The sequence below is a fragment of the Pelodiscus sinensis genome, chromosome 9 (genome assembly GCF_052426305.1).
Source record: "Pelodiscus sinensis isolate ZL-2025 chromosome 9, ASM5242630v1, whole genome shotgun sequence".
Taxonomy (NCBI): domain Eukaryota; kingdom Metazoa; phylum Chordata; order Testudines; family Trionychidae; genus Pelodiscus; species Pelodiscus sinensis.
In genome coordinates, this window is record NC_143060.1 from 13,251,884 (window position 1) to 13,269,573 (window position 17,690).

The 17,690-nt window shown below is 39.9% G+C and overlaps 1 protein-coding gene across 1 annotated transcript in view; it reads left to right on the forward strand.

Annotated features, from left to right (window-relative positions):
• Positions 1 to 16,256, forward strand: part of LRRC42 (leucine rich repeat containing 42) — a 16,700-nt gene extending 444 nt beyond the window's left edge. Inside the window, exons 2-8 of the mRNA XM_075936017.1 lie at positions 761 to 1,246; positions 3,854 to 3,985; positions 5,052 to 5,170; positions 8,809 to 8,897; positions 8,994 to 9,107; positions 13,375 to 13,459; positions 15,762 to 16,256. Of these exons, the coding sequence (XP_075792132.1) occupies positions 774 to 1,246; positions 3,854 to 3,985; positions 5,052 to 5,170; positions 8,809 to 8,897; positions 8,994 to 9,107; positions 13,375 to 13,459; positions 15,762 to 16,021 (1,272 nt within the window). The 5' untranslated portion in view covers positions 761 to 773 and the 3' untranslated portion in view covers positions 16,022 to 16,256. The remainder of the gene's footprint in view (positions 1 to 760; positions 1,247 to 3,853; positions 3,986 to 5,051; positions 5,171 to 8,808; positions 8,898 to 8,993; positions 9,108 to 13,374; positions 13,460 to 15,761) is intronic.
• The last annotated feature ends 1,434 nt before the right edge of the window (positions 16,257 to 17,690 follow it).

Consider the following 17,690-nt stretch of genomic DNA (forward strand, 5'->3'; position numbering starts at 1 on the left):
GTGCAGACAGGGACCCCTTGTGCAGGCCGAGCCGGCGTGCTGGAAAGCCCCTCAGCCGGGCGTGCAGCCTTGAGCTAGGAGAGGGCGCACAACACAGGACAAACTTCTGTGGCACGCTTCCTTTTTTTGTTTTGTTTTTTAAACCGAAAGCCCTAAGTTAATGAGCAGGCCCCTGCACATCTGCGGATATCGGCTTTACATCATGGATGCGAATATCCACGGCTCATTTTTGCAGTTACGAATGCAGATGCAAAATGTGTACCTTGAACCCTGCAGATGTGCTGATATCTGCTTTACATCCATCAGCATCGCATCTGGAGATGTCCATGTGGATATCTGCAACTCATTTTTGCGGATGGGGATACAAATTTTGTATCTGCCCAAGGCTCTGGCCATGTGCAATGTACACGATTATTTGAATGAAATAGTTGTAATGTACTGAGTAGTGTGTAAGGTGTAGCAAGCACTGTGCTCTGCTAAATGCAGTCAGATCTACACCATGTTACAGGAGGCCCCTTCTTGATCCTCAGTAGTATGTGGAAAAGACCTGTCATTCTGAAGGAATGAGTTCTAGTTCCCATATTTTGTTGTTGCTGGCAGCCCAAGAGTGTATTATAGGCAGCCATGCTTTCACTGTATCATATGGATACATTATAATGGGCTGCCTAGGGTGCCAAAGGAAATTAACTTGGATTGAAACATTTCCAAAATGATATCATTTGCTTTAATTCTTTATTCATTTCTCATTTTGTTTTTGCAGAAACTAAAGGGGAATGTCTTACTGCCTCAAGTCAGAAAGCCTTTTGGATACAGGCCCAATATATGTGCGTGAAAATGGGCACCTGTATATGGTAGATCAGGATTCTGGCACTGTAAATAATGCTATTCCAAAACCCAAGCGGTTTAGACTATTTTCTAAAGGATTCTCTGTGGAGCTTTGTATGAACAGAGAAGATGACAGTGCAAGGAAAGAGAGAACAGATCATTTCATCTTTACTTATACTAAGGAGGGGAATCTCCGATACTCAGCCAAGTCTCTCTTCGGCCTAGTGTTGGATTACATTTCTGACAATGTTGATCATATTGATTCATTGATTGGCTTTCCAGAGCAGATTGCTGAAAAGCTTTTTTCTGCTGCAGAAGCAAGGCAAAAGTTCACAGAACCAGTTATAGGACTCAGAGCATTACAAAAATTTACTGAGGCTTATGGAAGTCTGGTGCTTTGTTCATTATGTTTACAGAATAGGTAAGTGCATTCAGTAACATGAAACTTATGTTTGTTAATATTTATTTTTTAATTAAATATAAACATGTTATTGATTTGGATGATTGCTTATTGGAGTATTGCTTACTCCATAAAGTATTGTTTTTGATAGCACATGTTTAATTTTTGCATCTGTAATGCAGAACTTAATATCTGCCAGTTAATCCTCTAAATCCACATGAACACATTCTGTAATCTGAATTGAAGGATAAAACCTGCACCTTTATTTGTAGCATGCTAACACTTGGCTCTTGTATGGTGCTTTGAAACATAATCTTCACAACATGCCTACCTTGTTGTCTGCACTGTAGTTGTAGCCATGTCAGTCCCACGATACTCAAGACAAGATGATGGGTGAGGCAGTATCTTTTATTGCATTTTCTGTTGGTGAGAGAGACAAGCTTGTCTTACTTACCTTCCTCATAGGAGTGTTAATAACTAAATTTTGTCTGAACTAATTAAACGATTTCGGCATTTACTTTGACTTGTATAGCCAGCAAAATTTTCTAGCACACAGTCCCACTGGGACATTCCATGTCTACTATCACATTTCTCATGTGAAGGATACAAGTACCCAAAGGCAGGGGGGAGAAGAGCATAGCTGTGTAATGTTATTACAGGTTTTGAAGTCAGAAGACCTCGTATTACATTTTATTAATTACTGTTTATGTCTATATGTGTTGCATGCCCTTCATATTGAACACACCTTGACCAAGGACATTCTGCGTCTTCCCCTCTTTGATCAAGTTCTAACACAACCAGAAAAGTTTCTCCTTACAAGGCTTAAATTAGGATAATATTTTATTGGGATTTGTAGTTTACATTCACACAGTTTATATTCTTTTGAGTCTTTTAAATATGAACCAGTATAAATCAAAGCATATAGGGACATTATTCTTGGATTCCAAAACTGGCATGAGTAATATAGAAAAGTTTTTACTAAAAAAAACCATCAGGCGTACCAGTTGTCACTTCATTCTCAGAATGATCAAATTGCATGCCAGTTTACTCGTGGACTGCATTTTCCATGAATGAAAGATGGCTTCCTATGGAAAACCTTTTTGTCCTCTTTATTTCTCAAGTCGAGGCTTTTGTTTTGGCCATGAAACATCAGTTGCACTGTTTGATTTGGACTGATGTGTCTTGTGATCTAGTAGTAATAGCTGTCTTTGCATGTTAAAGTCACTGGTTATGTAGCAAGTAATTTTTGAGTTAAGATCAGAGTCACAATGTTGATATAATGATAGAAATGTAGCCGTGTTAGTCTGGTGTAGCTGAAACAAAAAACAGGACTATGTAGCACTTTAAAGACTAACAAGATGGTTTATTAGGTGATGAGCTTTCGTGGGCCAGACCCACTTCCTCAGATAAAATAGTGAAAGAAAATTGGCACAACCATATATACCAAAGGATACAATTTAAAAAAATGAACACATATGAAAAGGACAAATCAAATTTCAGAACAGAATGGGATGAGGGTGGGAGGTAAATGTCTGTGAGCTAATGATATTAGAGGTGATAATTGGGGAAGCTATCTTTGTAATGGGTAAGATAATTCATGTCTTTGTTTAGACCTGGGCTTAAAGTGTCGAATTTAAGCATGAATGACAGTTCAGAGGATTCTCTTTCAAGTCTGGTGTTAAAAGGTCTTTGAAGCAGGATGCAGGTAATCGAGTTGTTGAGACAATGCCCTTTCTGGTTGAAATGGCAAGAAACTGTTCTTTCTTTGTGATCCTGTCTAATATCTGTTTTGTGGGCATTGATTCTTTGGCGAAGTGTCTGAGACATTTGTCCAATGTACATAGCAGACGGACACTTTCGGCACACGATAGCATAAATTATATTTCTGGATGAGCAGGAATACGTGTTCTTGATCTTATAACTCAATTGGCTAGTCCAATAATGGTATCAGCAGAATGAATATGTGGACAAAGCTGGCAACAGGGTTTGTTGCAAGGGAAGGTTCCAGGGTTGGTATTAGTGTGGTATGTCCTGTGGTTGTTGGTAAGAATCATCTTGAGGTTAGGTGGTTGTCTATAGGAGACTATGGGTCTGTCTCCCAGAGCCTCTCGGAGTTTAGTATCCTGATCCAGGATAGGTTGAAGTTTATTGATAATGTGTTGGACAGGTTTAAGTTGGGGGCTGTAGGTGATGACAAGTGGTGTTCTATTGTTGGTTTTCTTGGGTCTGTCTTGAAGTAGATGGTTTCTAGGTATTTGTCTGGCTCTTTCAATTTGTTTTTTTATTTCTCCAGGTGGGTAATTGAGGTTTATAAATGCTTGGTAGAGATCCTGAAGTTTCTGGTCTCTGTCAGTGGGATTAGAGCATTTACCTCCCCCCATCATCCCTCTTCTGTTCTGAAATTTGATTTGTCCTTTTCAAATGTCTTTAAAATGTTGATATAAGACATTGAGTAAGAATCTGAGCATGTGTTCCAAATGGACTGCAGCCTGGATAGATAATGATGAGAGCTTACTCATTCTAGGCATTTTTCACATGGCAGCTGGCATAATGCCAAGGAGAAGTAGACACCTTCTATGACTGTACTTTTAGTGCATTTAAATGTTCATAGCTTTCTGCTCTTTACAGATATCTGGTTATTTCTGAAAAACTTGAAGAAATTAAGTCTTTCAGGGAGCTGACCTGCTTGGATCTTTCCTGTTGTAAACTTGGAGATAACCATGAATTGCTAGAACATATCACCAAAGAAGCTCTGTCTAGGTACCAATATATTGATATGTGTAATTGACCAGCATTTTTTTCCATCACTAAGAAATTCACAGAATCACACTGTCTCTTTAAAGTTTCATAGGAAACAAGCACTTTTATTGGGGGTTTTCAGTTGTCTATAAACTCACTTCTTAAGGCAGAAAAAGCAAGCATCAGAGTTTATAACCCAAATTGCAAAATACCAACCATGTGCTGAGTCTTTAGACAAGTTCTACAATTATGAAAGTTGAAATAAAAGTTCTAGCTAACTGTTTTCTACATTTTTCATTTTCTGTTTATAATATACAGTCACTATTGCAAAACTTAATTTCCAACTGCTGTAAACTTTCCCTATTAAATTTGCTTATTAACTTTTGGGGGAGAACTTTATCAAAATAATAATTTTAATTGCATTAATGTCAGGATGAGATATTAATAACTTACATCTTTTGTCTAGTATTTGTTTTCTAAAATCTTTATGTAGCCATCTTTTTGAGCTCCTAGAGATCTAAAAGATGGAAAATTGTGAAACTTTATTAGATAGGTTAATTGTGTTTATTAATTAATAACTGTTACTACTACATAAGACTTCCATTTGTTTGATTCAAGATTGTGTTTTAAAAGGATGCCGTGGAAGTATATCTATAAACTTTTGGGGATTTCATTTATTCTTGTTTGCAATACTTCCTTATATCTCCTACCAATTATGCCTTTTCCTGTATGTCAAGCAAGATTTTCCTTTTCCGATTTTGAAAGGGGTTGAAATTGGTGAGCCCAAGTAGTTCAAGTAACAAAGAATCTTAGTGCCTGAATTAGCAGGGTGGTATGTTCCAGTGTTGCCTGTGTCAGTGAAACTTTGGGAAGTTTGTTAGGTAATTGCTTCAGCGGAGACTTCAGAGAAAACAGGGAAAATACCAAAAAGGCCTCTTGTTTTATTGGTCCTTTTAAAGGAGTAAAGGAGTGATAGACTAAGCAGGTATTAGGAAAAAATTCTAGACTTTGCACATGAAATGCTAACAATTATCCTAAAAACTTTACATTATTCCTTTACAAACTAACTTTACATTCTTTATCCTAGTGTAACTCGGCTCCTCCTGAAGGATAATTGTTTATCAGATGCAGGTCTTCGCAGAATGACAGCACCAGTTCGAGTAATGAAAAGGGGACTTGAAAATCTTTCAGTATTAGATTTGTCTTGTAAGTGTGTTGATGTGCCTCGTCATTTGCATTTAGAAACACATTGTTACTTGTCATCTAGGGTTCCTCTTAGTTAATATTGAAAGGAGACTTGTTCAAAATTAGCCCCTACATCAGGAATCCAGACAAGGATTTAAATTAACAACTTTTCAGAAACCATGTGTTGCATGTGTAACCTTCTCCTGCTACTTGATTGGCATAAAAACACCTTTTAAATGAACATTTATGCATTCCAAAATGGAACTTGAACTAGTCAATATCCAGGCTGAGTGACTCCCTACTGAATTTATAATCTAAGCTTTGTATTGTACTACTACTAAATATGACATGAACCTGACAGCATCCTCCTTTGTCTAGTCTTTCTGCTAGTGTAGTGACTATTCTGCATTTAAACTATTTACAGAGAACAAGACTAAGGTGACCATCATCTTGGGCTCAAATACAACAACAAAAGAAAACTTTCAGAACTTGACATTAACAAGGATACTGATTATGGGCAGCGGGGTCAATAGCCACCGCAGGCCCCTGGAAAGGGGGAAGCCAAGGGCAGTCATCTCGTAGCACTACCCTAGTCTTCGGAGCCATGCAGGGTGGCACTCTAGTGCTCCCAAGGCAATTTCAAGGGGCCTTGTGCTCTGGCCACTGCCACAGTAGTGACAGCAGCCAAGAGCTCTGGGCTTCTGTGAATCTCTAGGTCCCAAGCAATTGATTCCTTTGCCTCCCTCTCTTCCTGAAAAGCAGGCTGATTATAGGTGGGGCTCACAGCACCTCCTGTCATGAAGGTTGCCTGTCATTTCCTATCATGTGTTGTCAGTTGCTTATAACTTTACCAGACTTTATCCATTTGGGGTGAAATATTCTATGCTTGGTGTCTGATTTAGGCTGATTTATTCTGGAAAACTTCAGCCATAATCATTCAGCCATTTTGAAGAACAAGGTCTGGGAAAAATATTGTTTTGCTCATGTTAAAAAAATTCTGGTTACCTTTACTTGGAAAAGCTCTCTCACCTCCATGTGTTGGAAGAGGGACCTGAAATTTGGAAGATGGTGGTCTTTGCTGAGGGATGTGCTTTTGCTGACCACGTGAAAATGTGCCCGTATTTAGGCAAGTTATAAGCCTTTGAAAAATCACAGTTCGCACATGCTCACTACAGACTTTTTAGATTTTATCAGTTAAATTCCCCATGGTAGCATCTGCACTGAGCATGTTTCAGTCTGTAGCTGAGCAGAACAGTCCCTGCAATTGCATCTGTGTGTGTGGAGTTGGGAATGAGATCAGAAAGCCTATCTCCCCTGAGCTTTCAATGTTCCCCACTGGCCTGGGCAGTATGAAGGAGGAAGCTGCCTGATTTAATATATTTTTGGGTGGGGAGGGGAAGAGGGCTAAGAAATTGCACACAGAATGCTACTTTAAAATAGGGAAGTTAGAGTTGAACCTTTTTACAGATAAGCTGATGCTTATCAGTTAATGGTATTGTTTACACTCAGCTGGCTCCTGGGGAGGCGGCTTTGCTGGGTTTGCTCCCAGGGAAGAGGATTCGCTGGGGCTCTGCAGTATAACACTTTATACCGCAGAGCCCAGAGTGCATGTAACCATGTAACCGCTAAGAATTTTTAGCGGTTACACGGTTACCATATTAAATGATTTTTAACATCACTACTTTAAAAACACTTCAGGTTCCAAAGTCAAGCACTCAGCACCAGAATTAAGGCTGTCTACACAACCCTAATTTTGCCCCCTTCTGAATATGAAATATGATCATCTTTAATTACATGAGCACTTACTATATTCCCCCACAGGACCCCGGCCTCATTCAGTGCACGGTATGGACCTGCTCTAGAGATGAATCTGGTTTATGTTTTTGAAAGAGATTGATGTCCATCAGCTCCTTACTTCATTTGCAAAAAGTTGGAAGATGTGTAGTGAAGGAGGAAGGAGGTTACAGAAAGAGAAAGAACAGTCTTTCTGTAAAGGTAGTTGAATGCTACACTGGAGAATTAGATTCTTTCTCTGCGTGATAATGGGCAAATCATTTAAACCAGACTTTTCACAGATGACTACTTCCTGCCTGTTCCTCATTTTCTGGGCACCTGGGGAATGATTTGCAGGCGTGCTGAGCATGCACAACTATAACTGAAGTCTCCAGGAACTTTGAATATATAAAGAGCTACATAATACTAAATAGTTTCAGAAATCAGGTCCTAATTGTTTCAAATTAGCCACTCAAAATGTATGGATACTGTTGATCTTGATCTCTGTGCCTCAATATTTCATCTGTAAAATGGGGATAATAATTCCCAGAGTCCTATATAGATACAAAATTTGCATCCGCATCTGCAAAATAAGCCGCTGATATCTGCATCCACATCCGCAGATATCTGCAAATTTACAGAGTTCTAGATACAAAATTTGTATCTATATTCTCATCCATATTCACAAAAATGAGCTGTGACTGTCCACATCAACATCCGCGGATGTAGATGTCCACAGATTTGCAAGACTCTAATAATTCCCCCTCTTTTTACAGGGATGCTATGAACATTAATATGCATGCTTCACATGTTTGCTATTGTGAAGAGTGCCACTGAAAAGCTCCTCACAATAGCAAAAATGCTATTGGAAAGTGCCATGGGAAAATTAATAACTTTGCATAATAGGTTTGAATATTATGCAGTTAATCAATTATAGGGCCACACATTGAACAAAAAGAAAAGATTTGAATTAGGGATGTAAGTGAGTAGTCGAGTAAGCCTAGGCTTATTGGGTAGTCAAGTCAACCACTTGTATTCCCCCCCACCTTGTTGTCACTATCAGAAGCAGCAAAGGGGGGAAGCAGGAGCTTAAAAGCCAGTTCCCCCAGCATCATCTCTGCAGTGCTGCCTGACATGCCCCTCCCCCCCCCCCCCGCGCTGCTGCCTCTATCAGAGGCAGCAGCATGGAGGGGGGGGCGATGAAGCAGCCTCTGCTCACCATGGGCAGGCAGTCCAGCTCTTACTACATTTAAAATGCAAAGCCGCAGTAGGGATAGCTCCCGGACCCAGTGCTACCTGAGACTGAGCGCTTTCCCTTATCGACGAGTCGTGTAACCAATAACATTTTTTATCGACTACACAATCAGATACCCACTTCTTAACATCCCTAATTTGAATAGCCGCTTAATAAGTAGGCAGCGTCCATTCCATACACTGAATGAAAAATATGCAACCATGTAATTAAACACTGCATTATAATTCATACACCCCAAGGGACTGAATTAACGTGCTTGACTTTGCAATCTTATATGAAAAGAATATTAGATTTTGTGTGCATTAAACATGTATATTTACTTATGCACAAGTGTGGCTTATGCATTTGTAATAGTTTAACATAATTGAAGTTGTCTATTCAAGCTTAATTTTGCTCTAATGATTAAAAAATGAGTTTCAAATAACTTTCAAAACACAGAGCATCTTATTATAAATGTGCTAGAATAGCTTATATAATATTTATCATGAGAATAATTGGTTGCTTGCTAATATAACATTTGTATTGTCTCTCTTTCTACACCTACATTTTAATACTTTTTCTTTTTTAAATCTATATTTTGTAGAACACAACCTTAATCATGCAATTTAATCTAATCTTTTTTACTTTATAGGTAACCCTGAAATCACAGATATAGGAATCGGGTACCTTTTTTCTTTCAAGAAGCTGAGTTATTTAGATATTTCTGAAACAGGTCTCAAGGTAAAATAGTTTCCACCCAGTTTTGTTAAATATACACAGCATTATCAAATGCTCTTCTACACAGTCTGATTTACCATATATCTTGTTTTTTACTAGAATGTTAAGGCTGTCATTCAAAGGCTCCAGACTCAAATAAGCTTAGTACATTCAAAAGTGCCTCTGAAAGAATTTGATCATAGTAACTGCAAAACAGAAGGATGGGCAGAACAGGTATGTACTTTTTTATATAATTCTACAAAATAAAAGTATTTGTCCTATTCAATAGCAAGTCATTTCACATCACCCAGTGAGGTTGAGAGATTTTATATCTTTTTAGAACTTAATTCTGAGAAAACAGATGTTTTAAAAAGCTTAGCAAAGAGACATGTTCAGTCTTTTACATGCCACAGGAAGTATCCAGAGTTTGCATTAACTGTTCGCTGACAACCGGGATCAAATCTAAATTTGCACAGAATAAAGCAGAGTGCAAGTATTCTCGCTTTGCAAATAATGTGTGTTAAGTCTTTGCAGGCACCCATTGAGGCCACTTAAAGCAAAAATGGAGCATTGCATGCTGAAGCCTTTATATGCGCAGCTTGAAGCTGCATTATAAAACTGAGCCACATTTGTTTACCCTGGTGTTAGAGAAATTGCAGCTGCAGGGATTTCATTGTAACAAACTGGGCTATACAGTATCTATACCAGTGTTTCTCAAACTATGCTCCGCGGAGCCCCAGGGCTCCGCGAGACATCTCCAGGGGCTCCACGAGGTTGACAAACTGGCAACATCAATAGGTACAACACATACAATCAGTGGACCGCTGGGGCTCCGCATAAATTTTTACGCAACCCAAAAAGTTTGAGAACCGCTGATCTATACTACAGAGGCAGCATTGGCATAGCCACATCCCCATACCTGTGCTAGCATAAGTGCATAATGTATGTTCCACCTTCAGGAGCTGAAGGGGTTTTGCAGTGATATAGAAACACCACTTCCCTGAATGGGAGTGACATTGATGAAGTAACAGAGAGGTAGAAGATCTGAAGAAGTGGGTCTGCCCCATGAAATCTCATTACCTAATAAACCATTGAAGTATTCATTCATTGACATAGCTCTGTCTACCCTGGGGTCTGCAGCTATTGGGATGTGGTATTTTCACCTCGACTGAGATAGCTATGTTGATCTGACTTTCCAAGTCTAAGGCCATGTCCATGAGATGAAAGTTGCACTAGTTTAATTAAATTAATTTTTAAATCACTCTAATTAAACCAGGGTGGATTGATTTTAAATCCGAGTGATTTAAATAACAATTTAAATCACCTAATCACTGATTTAAATCAGGTTTCCCTCCCACTGATACAACTTCATCCATTTCTTCAAACAATGGTGCAAATTTGATCACTGAAACATTTTAATTTACAGCTTAGGACAGCATTTTACAACATCGAAGAGGGTATTCTTTGTGTACATTTTTTAGATAACGTGATTTTTATTAATTTAGGAAATAGTACTCATAATACTTATAGTACATAATACTCATTACTTGGGTCAAGCTGCAGGTGCAGCAGCAGTATATTAGGAATGGTGAGAACTAACTTACACACAAACACAATAGCAGTTATATTTTATGAAACTAAATATTAAACATTACATAAATGTTTCACATTTGCAATTGCAGCAGTCTCCTGAGTTGCTGGCTGATGGCTGTCCTTATTTTTTTTTATTTCAAATTGTATTAACTCTAACATACAAGTCTTCAAACCACTAAATGTACTTACTTAAAACATCTTCAGCTAGCTCTCATCTTCACCATTCCCACTGTCATTCTGATGCAGATGTGATTCCAAGTTACTAAAAAAGCAAAGATTGACTGTGCTTAGAGTGCACTTAGTTTTGGAGTAAGTCCCATTGAAAACAAGTATAGGATGGGGTTCCTTTGGGAAAGCTGAGTCATGCTAAAGTAAAATAGGGAATAGACTTATGGCATCACCATAGAATGTATTATGTACAGGGCTTGACAAATAATGTAATTTACTCACCTGTGGTGAGTAGATTACAACCTGGAAGAGCCGGTGCAGAGCAATCTGCGCATGCAGAATCGAGCCCTGATTATGTAATAATATAAAATAAGAAAATGATGCTCAGTGGCAACTGGCAACTCTAGATTTCTCTTACTGCATCTTTCTGTATTGTATACTTGAGTTAATTAAACAAACCATTAGGATTGGCTGAGCTAAATTTTTTTCTAGCACCATCCAACATAGCAAACAGCTTGAGAATTTACTTGTTAAAGCACACTTAAATACTAAAAGGCCTAGAGAAAGTCTTGCATTGCAAAGTCGATCCATATTGTTCCTCAGACATAGCCACATCATTTTCTCTCAATAAGCAGTTTTTCTTACAATGTTTTATTCTTGCAGCTAGACCCAGCATCATCTTCTTGCACTGCTTACCCTTGACGCATTTTCCTGTTTTGCCCAGGGCACAAATTTCTTCAAAATATTCCCAGATAGGGTCTCTTTTATATTCAGAAGCCATGATAGTTTTTCTGTGGCAAAAATGCAGGGGGATCTAGTAAACTGTGTATGTGCTGAATAATGTTTTTCCTTTTTTTTCCCCAGTCCATTCCACTGTTCCTTTTTATGCTACTTCCATCCTTTCCTATATATTGTGTCTCTGTTCTTAGACAATGTCTTAACTAACTCTGTCATGCTTGGTCCAGGTCACAGAACAAAAACAATCCTATTCAGTCTTTGCACATGTTAGTCTGCTGAGAAACAAAGAGCCCAGAACTTTCAAGAAGCAAAAGCTGGTTGTTAGGCTGGATAGACTACAGCCATCAATTCATTTTTATTAGACTCTAAGTGTAGGGGTAGCATGTTTGTGATGAGATTTAATTGTAACTTTTTAAAATGAGAAATATAGTATTTTATTATTTAAAAAATGTTAAAAATCCTATTTTTAATTGGTTTTTATTTTTAAATAATAAAAATTTTATCCACCCTTAATTAAACTGGTGCAACTTCTGTTGCATAGACATGGTCAATTTAAGAATATAGCAAAATATAATCTGCTAACATTAATTGTAATATGCCTGGCTCATCCTTTCACAGTTGAATAATTTAAAAATATATTTTTTTGGAGGTAAGTGTGACTAAAATTCAGAAAAAGCAAGTGTGTGGTGGGGTTTATGGAATTTGCTTCTGTGCCTCTAAAATGGCAAACATGACTTTAAAGTTAAGCAGGACCAGCTAACATTGTTTTAAACAGCAGTGTCTTACACTTGCTGTTATGGGGCTGTTTACCAGTGCATTAATATGCTTTAGCCAACATATTAACACACCACTAGTTTTCACAGTTTAGTCAAACCCTAAAAACAGAGTTTATAGTTGAATGTGCCAGTGATAAGATAGTTGTGTTGGAAATCTTACCAGTGTTATATCTGGTTAAAATGTAAATCAGAACGTGTACTGTTTGCTGGTTTATCTCCACAACACGTACTGCTTTGCTGGTCTATCGCCCTCCTTTCCCCTCTCCCCCAAATTCCTAACAACTCGACCCACCTATTTAAAAAGATGAGCAAGACAAAAGAGAAAATGATAGTGCAGTTAAATAATCCTGTTTGAAAAATATAATATGCGTAGCTTAGTGTTGAAGCTTATGTTTCACAGTCATATGTCAATTTGTGTGAAACAAATTACGTTGCTCGGTTTCGACCTTTAATTTGAAATACTAATGTAGTGACTTCTCATAATCTGTATTGATTTTGCATTTTATTTTCACTAGCTTAGAAGAGAAGAATCATAATAAGGATGTTAAATTGCATTTAATCAGCTAATCGAGTAGTTGATCCATTAGTTGATAAAGGGGGAAACTGCAGAGCTGCAGCAGGGTTAGCTCCCAGCTCCAGGAGCTAACCCTGCTGTGGCTCTGCCTTTTAAATGGCAGAGCCACAGCAGGAGACCAGGCACGAGCTGGCACAGCTGAGTCAGAGGTGCCTGATCCTTCCCTGCATCCCACGGAGATGGTGCTGGGGGAACCAGCTTATAAGCCAGCTTTCTCCAGCACCATCTCCTGCTTCCCCCCACTCCTTGCTGCCTCTGATAGAAGCAGCGGGGTAGAGGGAAGCAACTAGTCGAGTAGTGACTTGACTACTCAACTAGTCACTTACATCTCTAAATCATAACCACAAAGACTCCTACTGTAATGGCAGTGTTGTAAAAACATGTTAGCTGCAGATGTTTTTCTGTTTCTCCATGGTCCTTCATCTTGCTTCATATATGCATCAGAATTCCTGTTTGATAAGGTAGTATATGATAGAATTGGAGTAAGGAATATTTTACTTGGGTTACTAATACTTAAACTTTTACTGAAAACTGGTGTTACTTTATAAGTCATCTTTGACAGGTAATAGGCATTAAAAAGCTAAAGAGTAAGCTGTAGAGTTGTTTCTGACTGTCATTTCTTTTAAGAAAATAATTCAAAATCATGTTTCAGACCGTGTTGCAGTGGGAGCAGTTGGCTATGAAAACCATCCAGATCAAGGAAACCTTGAAGTCCAGAACAACAACTCAACACTTCTGTATGTAACTGTGTGAGGCTTTGAAGAACTTGTTTAGATTTGTTCATTATTTACACTTAAGGTACAGGTAGAACCTCCCAAATCTGGGACTCTCTGGTCCGGCAGGGCTACAGTTGTTGCTGGATTAAAGAGTCCCGGAGGAGGAGAGTGGGAGCCAGGGCTGGGGATCCCCGGCCTGGCTGCAGAACCCCGTCATCAGCAGGATCATCTGATGAATGAGGAGCCCCTGCCCCAGCCAGAGAACCCCTGGCGTGAGCAGGGCCATGCAGAAAATGGGGAGTCCCTGCCCTACCTGGGGACTCCCTGGCTGCTGCCTGGCCCTGCTGCTGCCAGAAGTCCCGGGGGGAGCAGGACTGGCTCCGGCAGAGGGGTTGGTGGTAACCGGACGGCTCCACCTGGGAAATGCTGGGAAACTCTCAGCAGCAGCAGGCCGGGCAGCCCTGGATGGGCAACTCCTTGGCATCAACACGGACAGGCAGTTGGGGAACCCCTGGAATCCCCAGTGAATTGGGACTGGGGTGGCCAGGGAGCCCCGGGGAATCCGCAGCAGCAGCTGAACAGGGCTGGCGGCGTCCGAGTGGCCCCAGCAGGAACCTGGGAAACCCCAGGCAGCAGAAAGCTGGAGCCTGGGAATGGGACAGCCAGCAGGGGAGCATTGGCCTCCCTGGTCCAGCAAACTCCCTGGTTCGGGACTGCTTAGGTCCCAACAGCTCAGGTCCCGGTGGACTAGTGAGGTCCAGCCTATATTTTAAAAACTCAAATGGTGGCCATATTAGTGTATACCTGTATTCTGTTCAGTCAAGCACTTGAACAGCCACCCAGGAGAGATCGAAATGTCACACAGCTGATTAGCTGAGCACCCACAGCTGCCAGCATGAGTTTCTGCTGGTGGTGCACATATACACATGCCTCAGTACTTGTAACAAAATTTATTCTGCACGTGCCTGGAAAAAATTAGAGGGAACATTGATATATTCTGTAGCCACTTGTGAAACGGAAGAATTCATTCATTTACACATCATCTTTAAAGTTACAATATAACTAAAATGTGATTGACCTTGCTTTTAGTAAATAGATTTTTTTTTCATATGATGGAATATGGATGACATATTACATAAATCCAAATCACAGACAGTTTGAGCTCAAATGCATTGAAACCAGTTTATTGATGTCAGTGGATTCTGGGTAGGAATGTTAAATATCATTTAGTTTAATAATCATGTAACCGCACCATATCTTATCAGTTACACAATTATTCAATGGTCCCCAAGGGCAGGGCTGGCAACCAGTGTCCCACTCCCAGGAATCCCCCTGTCACTCCATGCTGCTGCCTCTCTATCAGAGGCAGCAGCGCGGAGTGGCAGGAGGGAAGCAGTCCATGAAGGGAACCAATTTAGAAATCGGCTCCCCATGCAAACCAACTCCTGCCTGCTGCCCTGTACTGCTGCCTCTGATACAGAAGCAGCAGCCCGGATAGAGGTTGTTCCACCATCCCACAGAGCAGCTCCTGTCCGCAGTGAGCAGCAGCCCCTTTCCGCTGAGGGCCCAAGCTCCCTGCGGACAAAGGCTGCTCCAGCATCCTGCCTACGTCCCTTTCTCTGACACAGAGGCAGCAGTGCAGGAGGAAGAAAGGGGGCAATTTTTAAGCTGGCTCCTCCCAAGCACGGGCTCCCGCCTGTCACCCGCCCCCACCTCTGTAGGAGGCAGCAAGGAGGGGGCAGGTGGCTCTGTGGAGCCGGCACATGCAGAAAGCCAGCTTAAAAGCTGGCTACCTGCGTGTACTAGCTCCCATTTCTTCCCTCATCCTCTGCACCAGCTCTCATCTCCCCTCCTCCCCCCATCTTGCTGCCTCTGATACAGAGGCAGCAAGGGGTGGGGGAGTGTGTGTAGTTGTTTGCATTGACTGATGAACCCAGGCTTTATCAGTTAATTGTTTACATGACTATACACTAACATCCCTAGTTTTGGGTTAGTTATTGAAGCAGCTGGAATCTGGTGACCCAGAAGGTCATTTTCAGTGTGGTTATCTGATTTTGAATAAAGTGATTAAGTTAAGCACAAAATCCTCCTTTTGTAATACACTTAACATGTTTCCCAACAAAAATTAATCAGCAATATAAAGCAGCCTTATATGTTGTATTGATTAAATAAAACCAAATATTGAAAATGGATTTCATTTATAAATATTAAGGATTAGTAGCTGTACTAAACACAGCTTAAGAAATGATGAATACAGCTTTTGTGCCAAGCATATACTGCATTAGAGAGCAGGCTTAACTCTGTGTTTTGGGTTTTTTTGTAGATGGAAAGAGACGCAGGATAGAAGAACCAGTCACATGCACATTGGTTCAGACTAAAGCAAAAGCTTCTGAAAACTTGCAGTTCTATAAGGATAAAGTACAAAACTGCCATTTCCCTTTATTGAAAAAGGAGGCTGCAACTAGCCATCAATTTAAAAAAATTAAAGGGAAAGGTTTAACTGAACAAGAGAGAGACCGAACTTCAAAGCAAAAGCACACGTGCCTGACAGTGGAAGATTGGGACTTGCTGAATACCTATTGATTCATAAAGATTTCCCTTTTTTTCGTGGTAGTAAAGTTGTTAGAAATATCGCTATGAATTCACATATGGAGAAAGGAGACTGATCTTGTTTAAACAGCAGTAGCATAGCAGCAAATTATAGCTACTTGTATTGGGAAACAGGAGTGCTAGACCCAAGAGATGGAGTGGTGATCAGTCTAATGTATATTTTCTATATGCAGTAATTTTTTCAAATAAATTTTGTTGTCACCCTTAACTTAATGCCTGTGACACACATAATATAGTAAGGGCTCGTCTACATTATGGTCCAAGACCCGCTAATTCGAACTGAGAGGGGTGCGTCTGTCTGCGCCTGTAGTCCTGCTCCTCACAAGGAGTAAGAGCATTGTGTGGACAGTACCTAAATGCAATTTAAGATACTTCAACTTCAAGTGCTTAATTAATTACATAGCTGGAGTTGTGCATCTTTCCCCGTTAGTGTACGCCAGGCCTTAGGGAAATGATTCCTCTTAAGTCTTGCTCTGGAGAGCAGCCTCAGTGACAGAAACTGATCATTACTTAGCTGAATGCCTCGGGTCTGCTCACTACACTGTGCACAACAACAGCAGTGTAAAACATGAAACTGACTAGGATTGAGAAAGTCAAGGTAGTCTGGTCTTATTGGTAATGTGAAAGCATTGTGTGCGTCATGGAACAGTCTGAAGTCATCACTATGGTAGCAAGCATGATTAATCTATCGTTGTAAAGTGTCATGTGATTGTAATGGCACTATATTAATCCTTATCTAGGTAGAACATAGACCTCACCCCGTGCGCTGTACCCAAAATGATGTGCATAGAGCCTAACAGAGAAAGGATAGTAAGTTTATAGGTGTGGTGGAATAATATAAAATTAAGTACAAGCGGCTCCCAACTTGGCGACGCAATCGGCTCCTGGGGAAGTGTCATAAGTTGGGGGCATCACAACTCGAACCTGCATTTACAATAGGCACCATGTGCTGTTGTAAATGCAGGCTGAGGACGTAAGTTGGGGGGGGTTCATCCCCTTCCGCACTTACAAAAATGGTCATAAGTGCGGGGTAGGATCACAACTTGGGTTGTCATAATGCGGGGGTTTCCTGTAACAGCTAATTTCTGACAGACAATTACTTTGGAATCAAAGTTATAACATGGGAATGGAGAAAATATTGCAGTTTGTGAGTTTAATCTAGAAACTACATTTTACTTTGTGCTATTTTGAATTCCAATGGTAGAATTTATAGACAATGTTCTTTTTATAAACAAATCACTGGCACTTTACACTTATCAGTTAAGAGTCTTTTGTGGATTGAAACATGTTTAAGCATGTATATACAAGTAGGCATATAATAATCATCACTACCTAAAAACACTTATATAGAAAAGTACTGATAAGAGTTCTAAATTATTCTCTGTAGATACTGTGGAACTTGCTAACTCTAGCTAACACTAAAGCTAAGAATTTTAGTAGTGAGTAGTGATTGTGGGTGGCTAACCTTAGCACCTTAAAGTTGGGCACCTAGAATTACTAATGACTTCTGAAATTTTTGGTGTGAAGGACAAAATTTTATTTCAGTTTGTTTCTGTAATAGCAGTTAGATATCCCTCTGGGAAATCTTTCAGCACTGCTGTTTTATTCAATGGTGTGTAACGCACACGCACGCACGCATCCT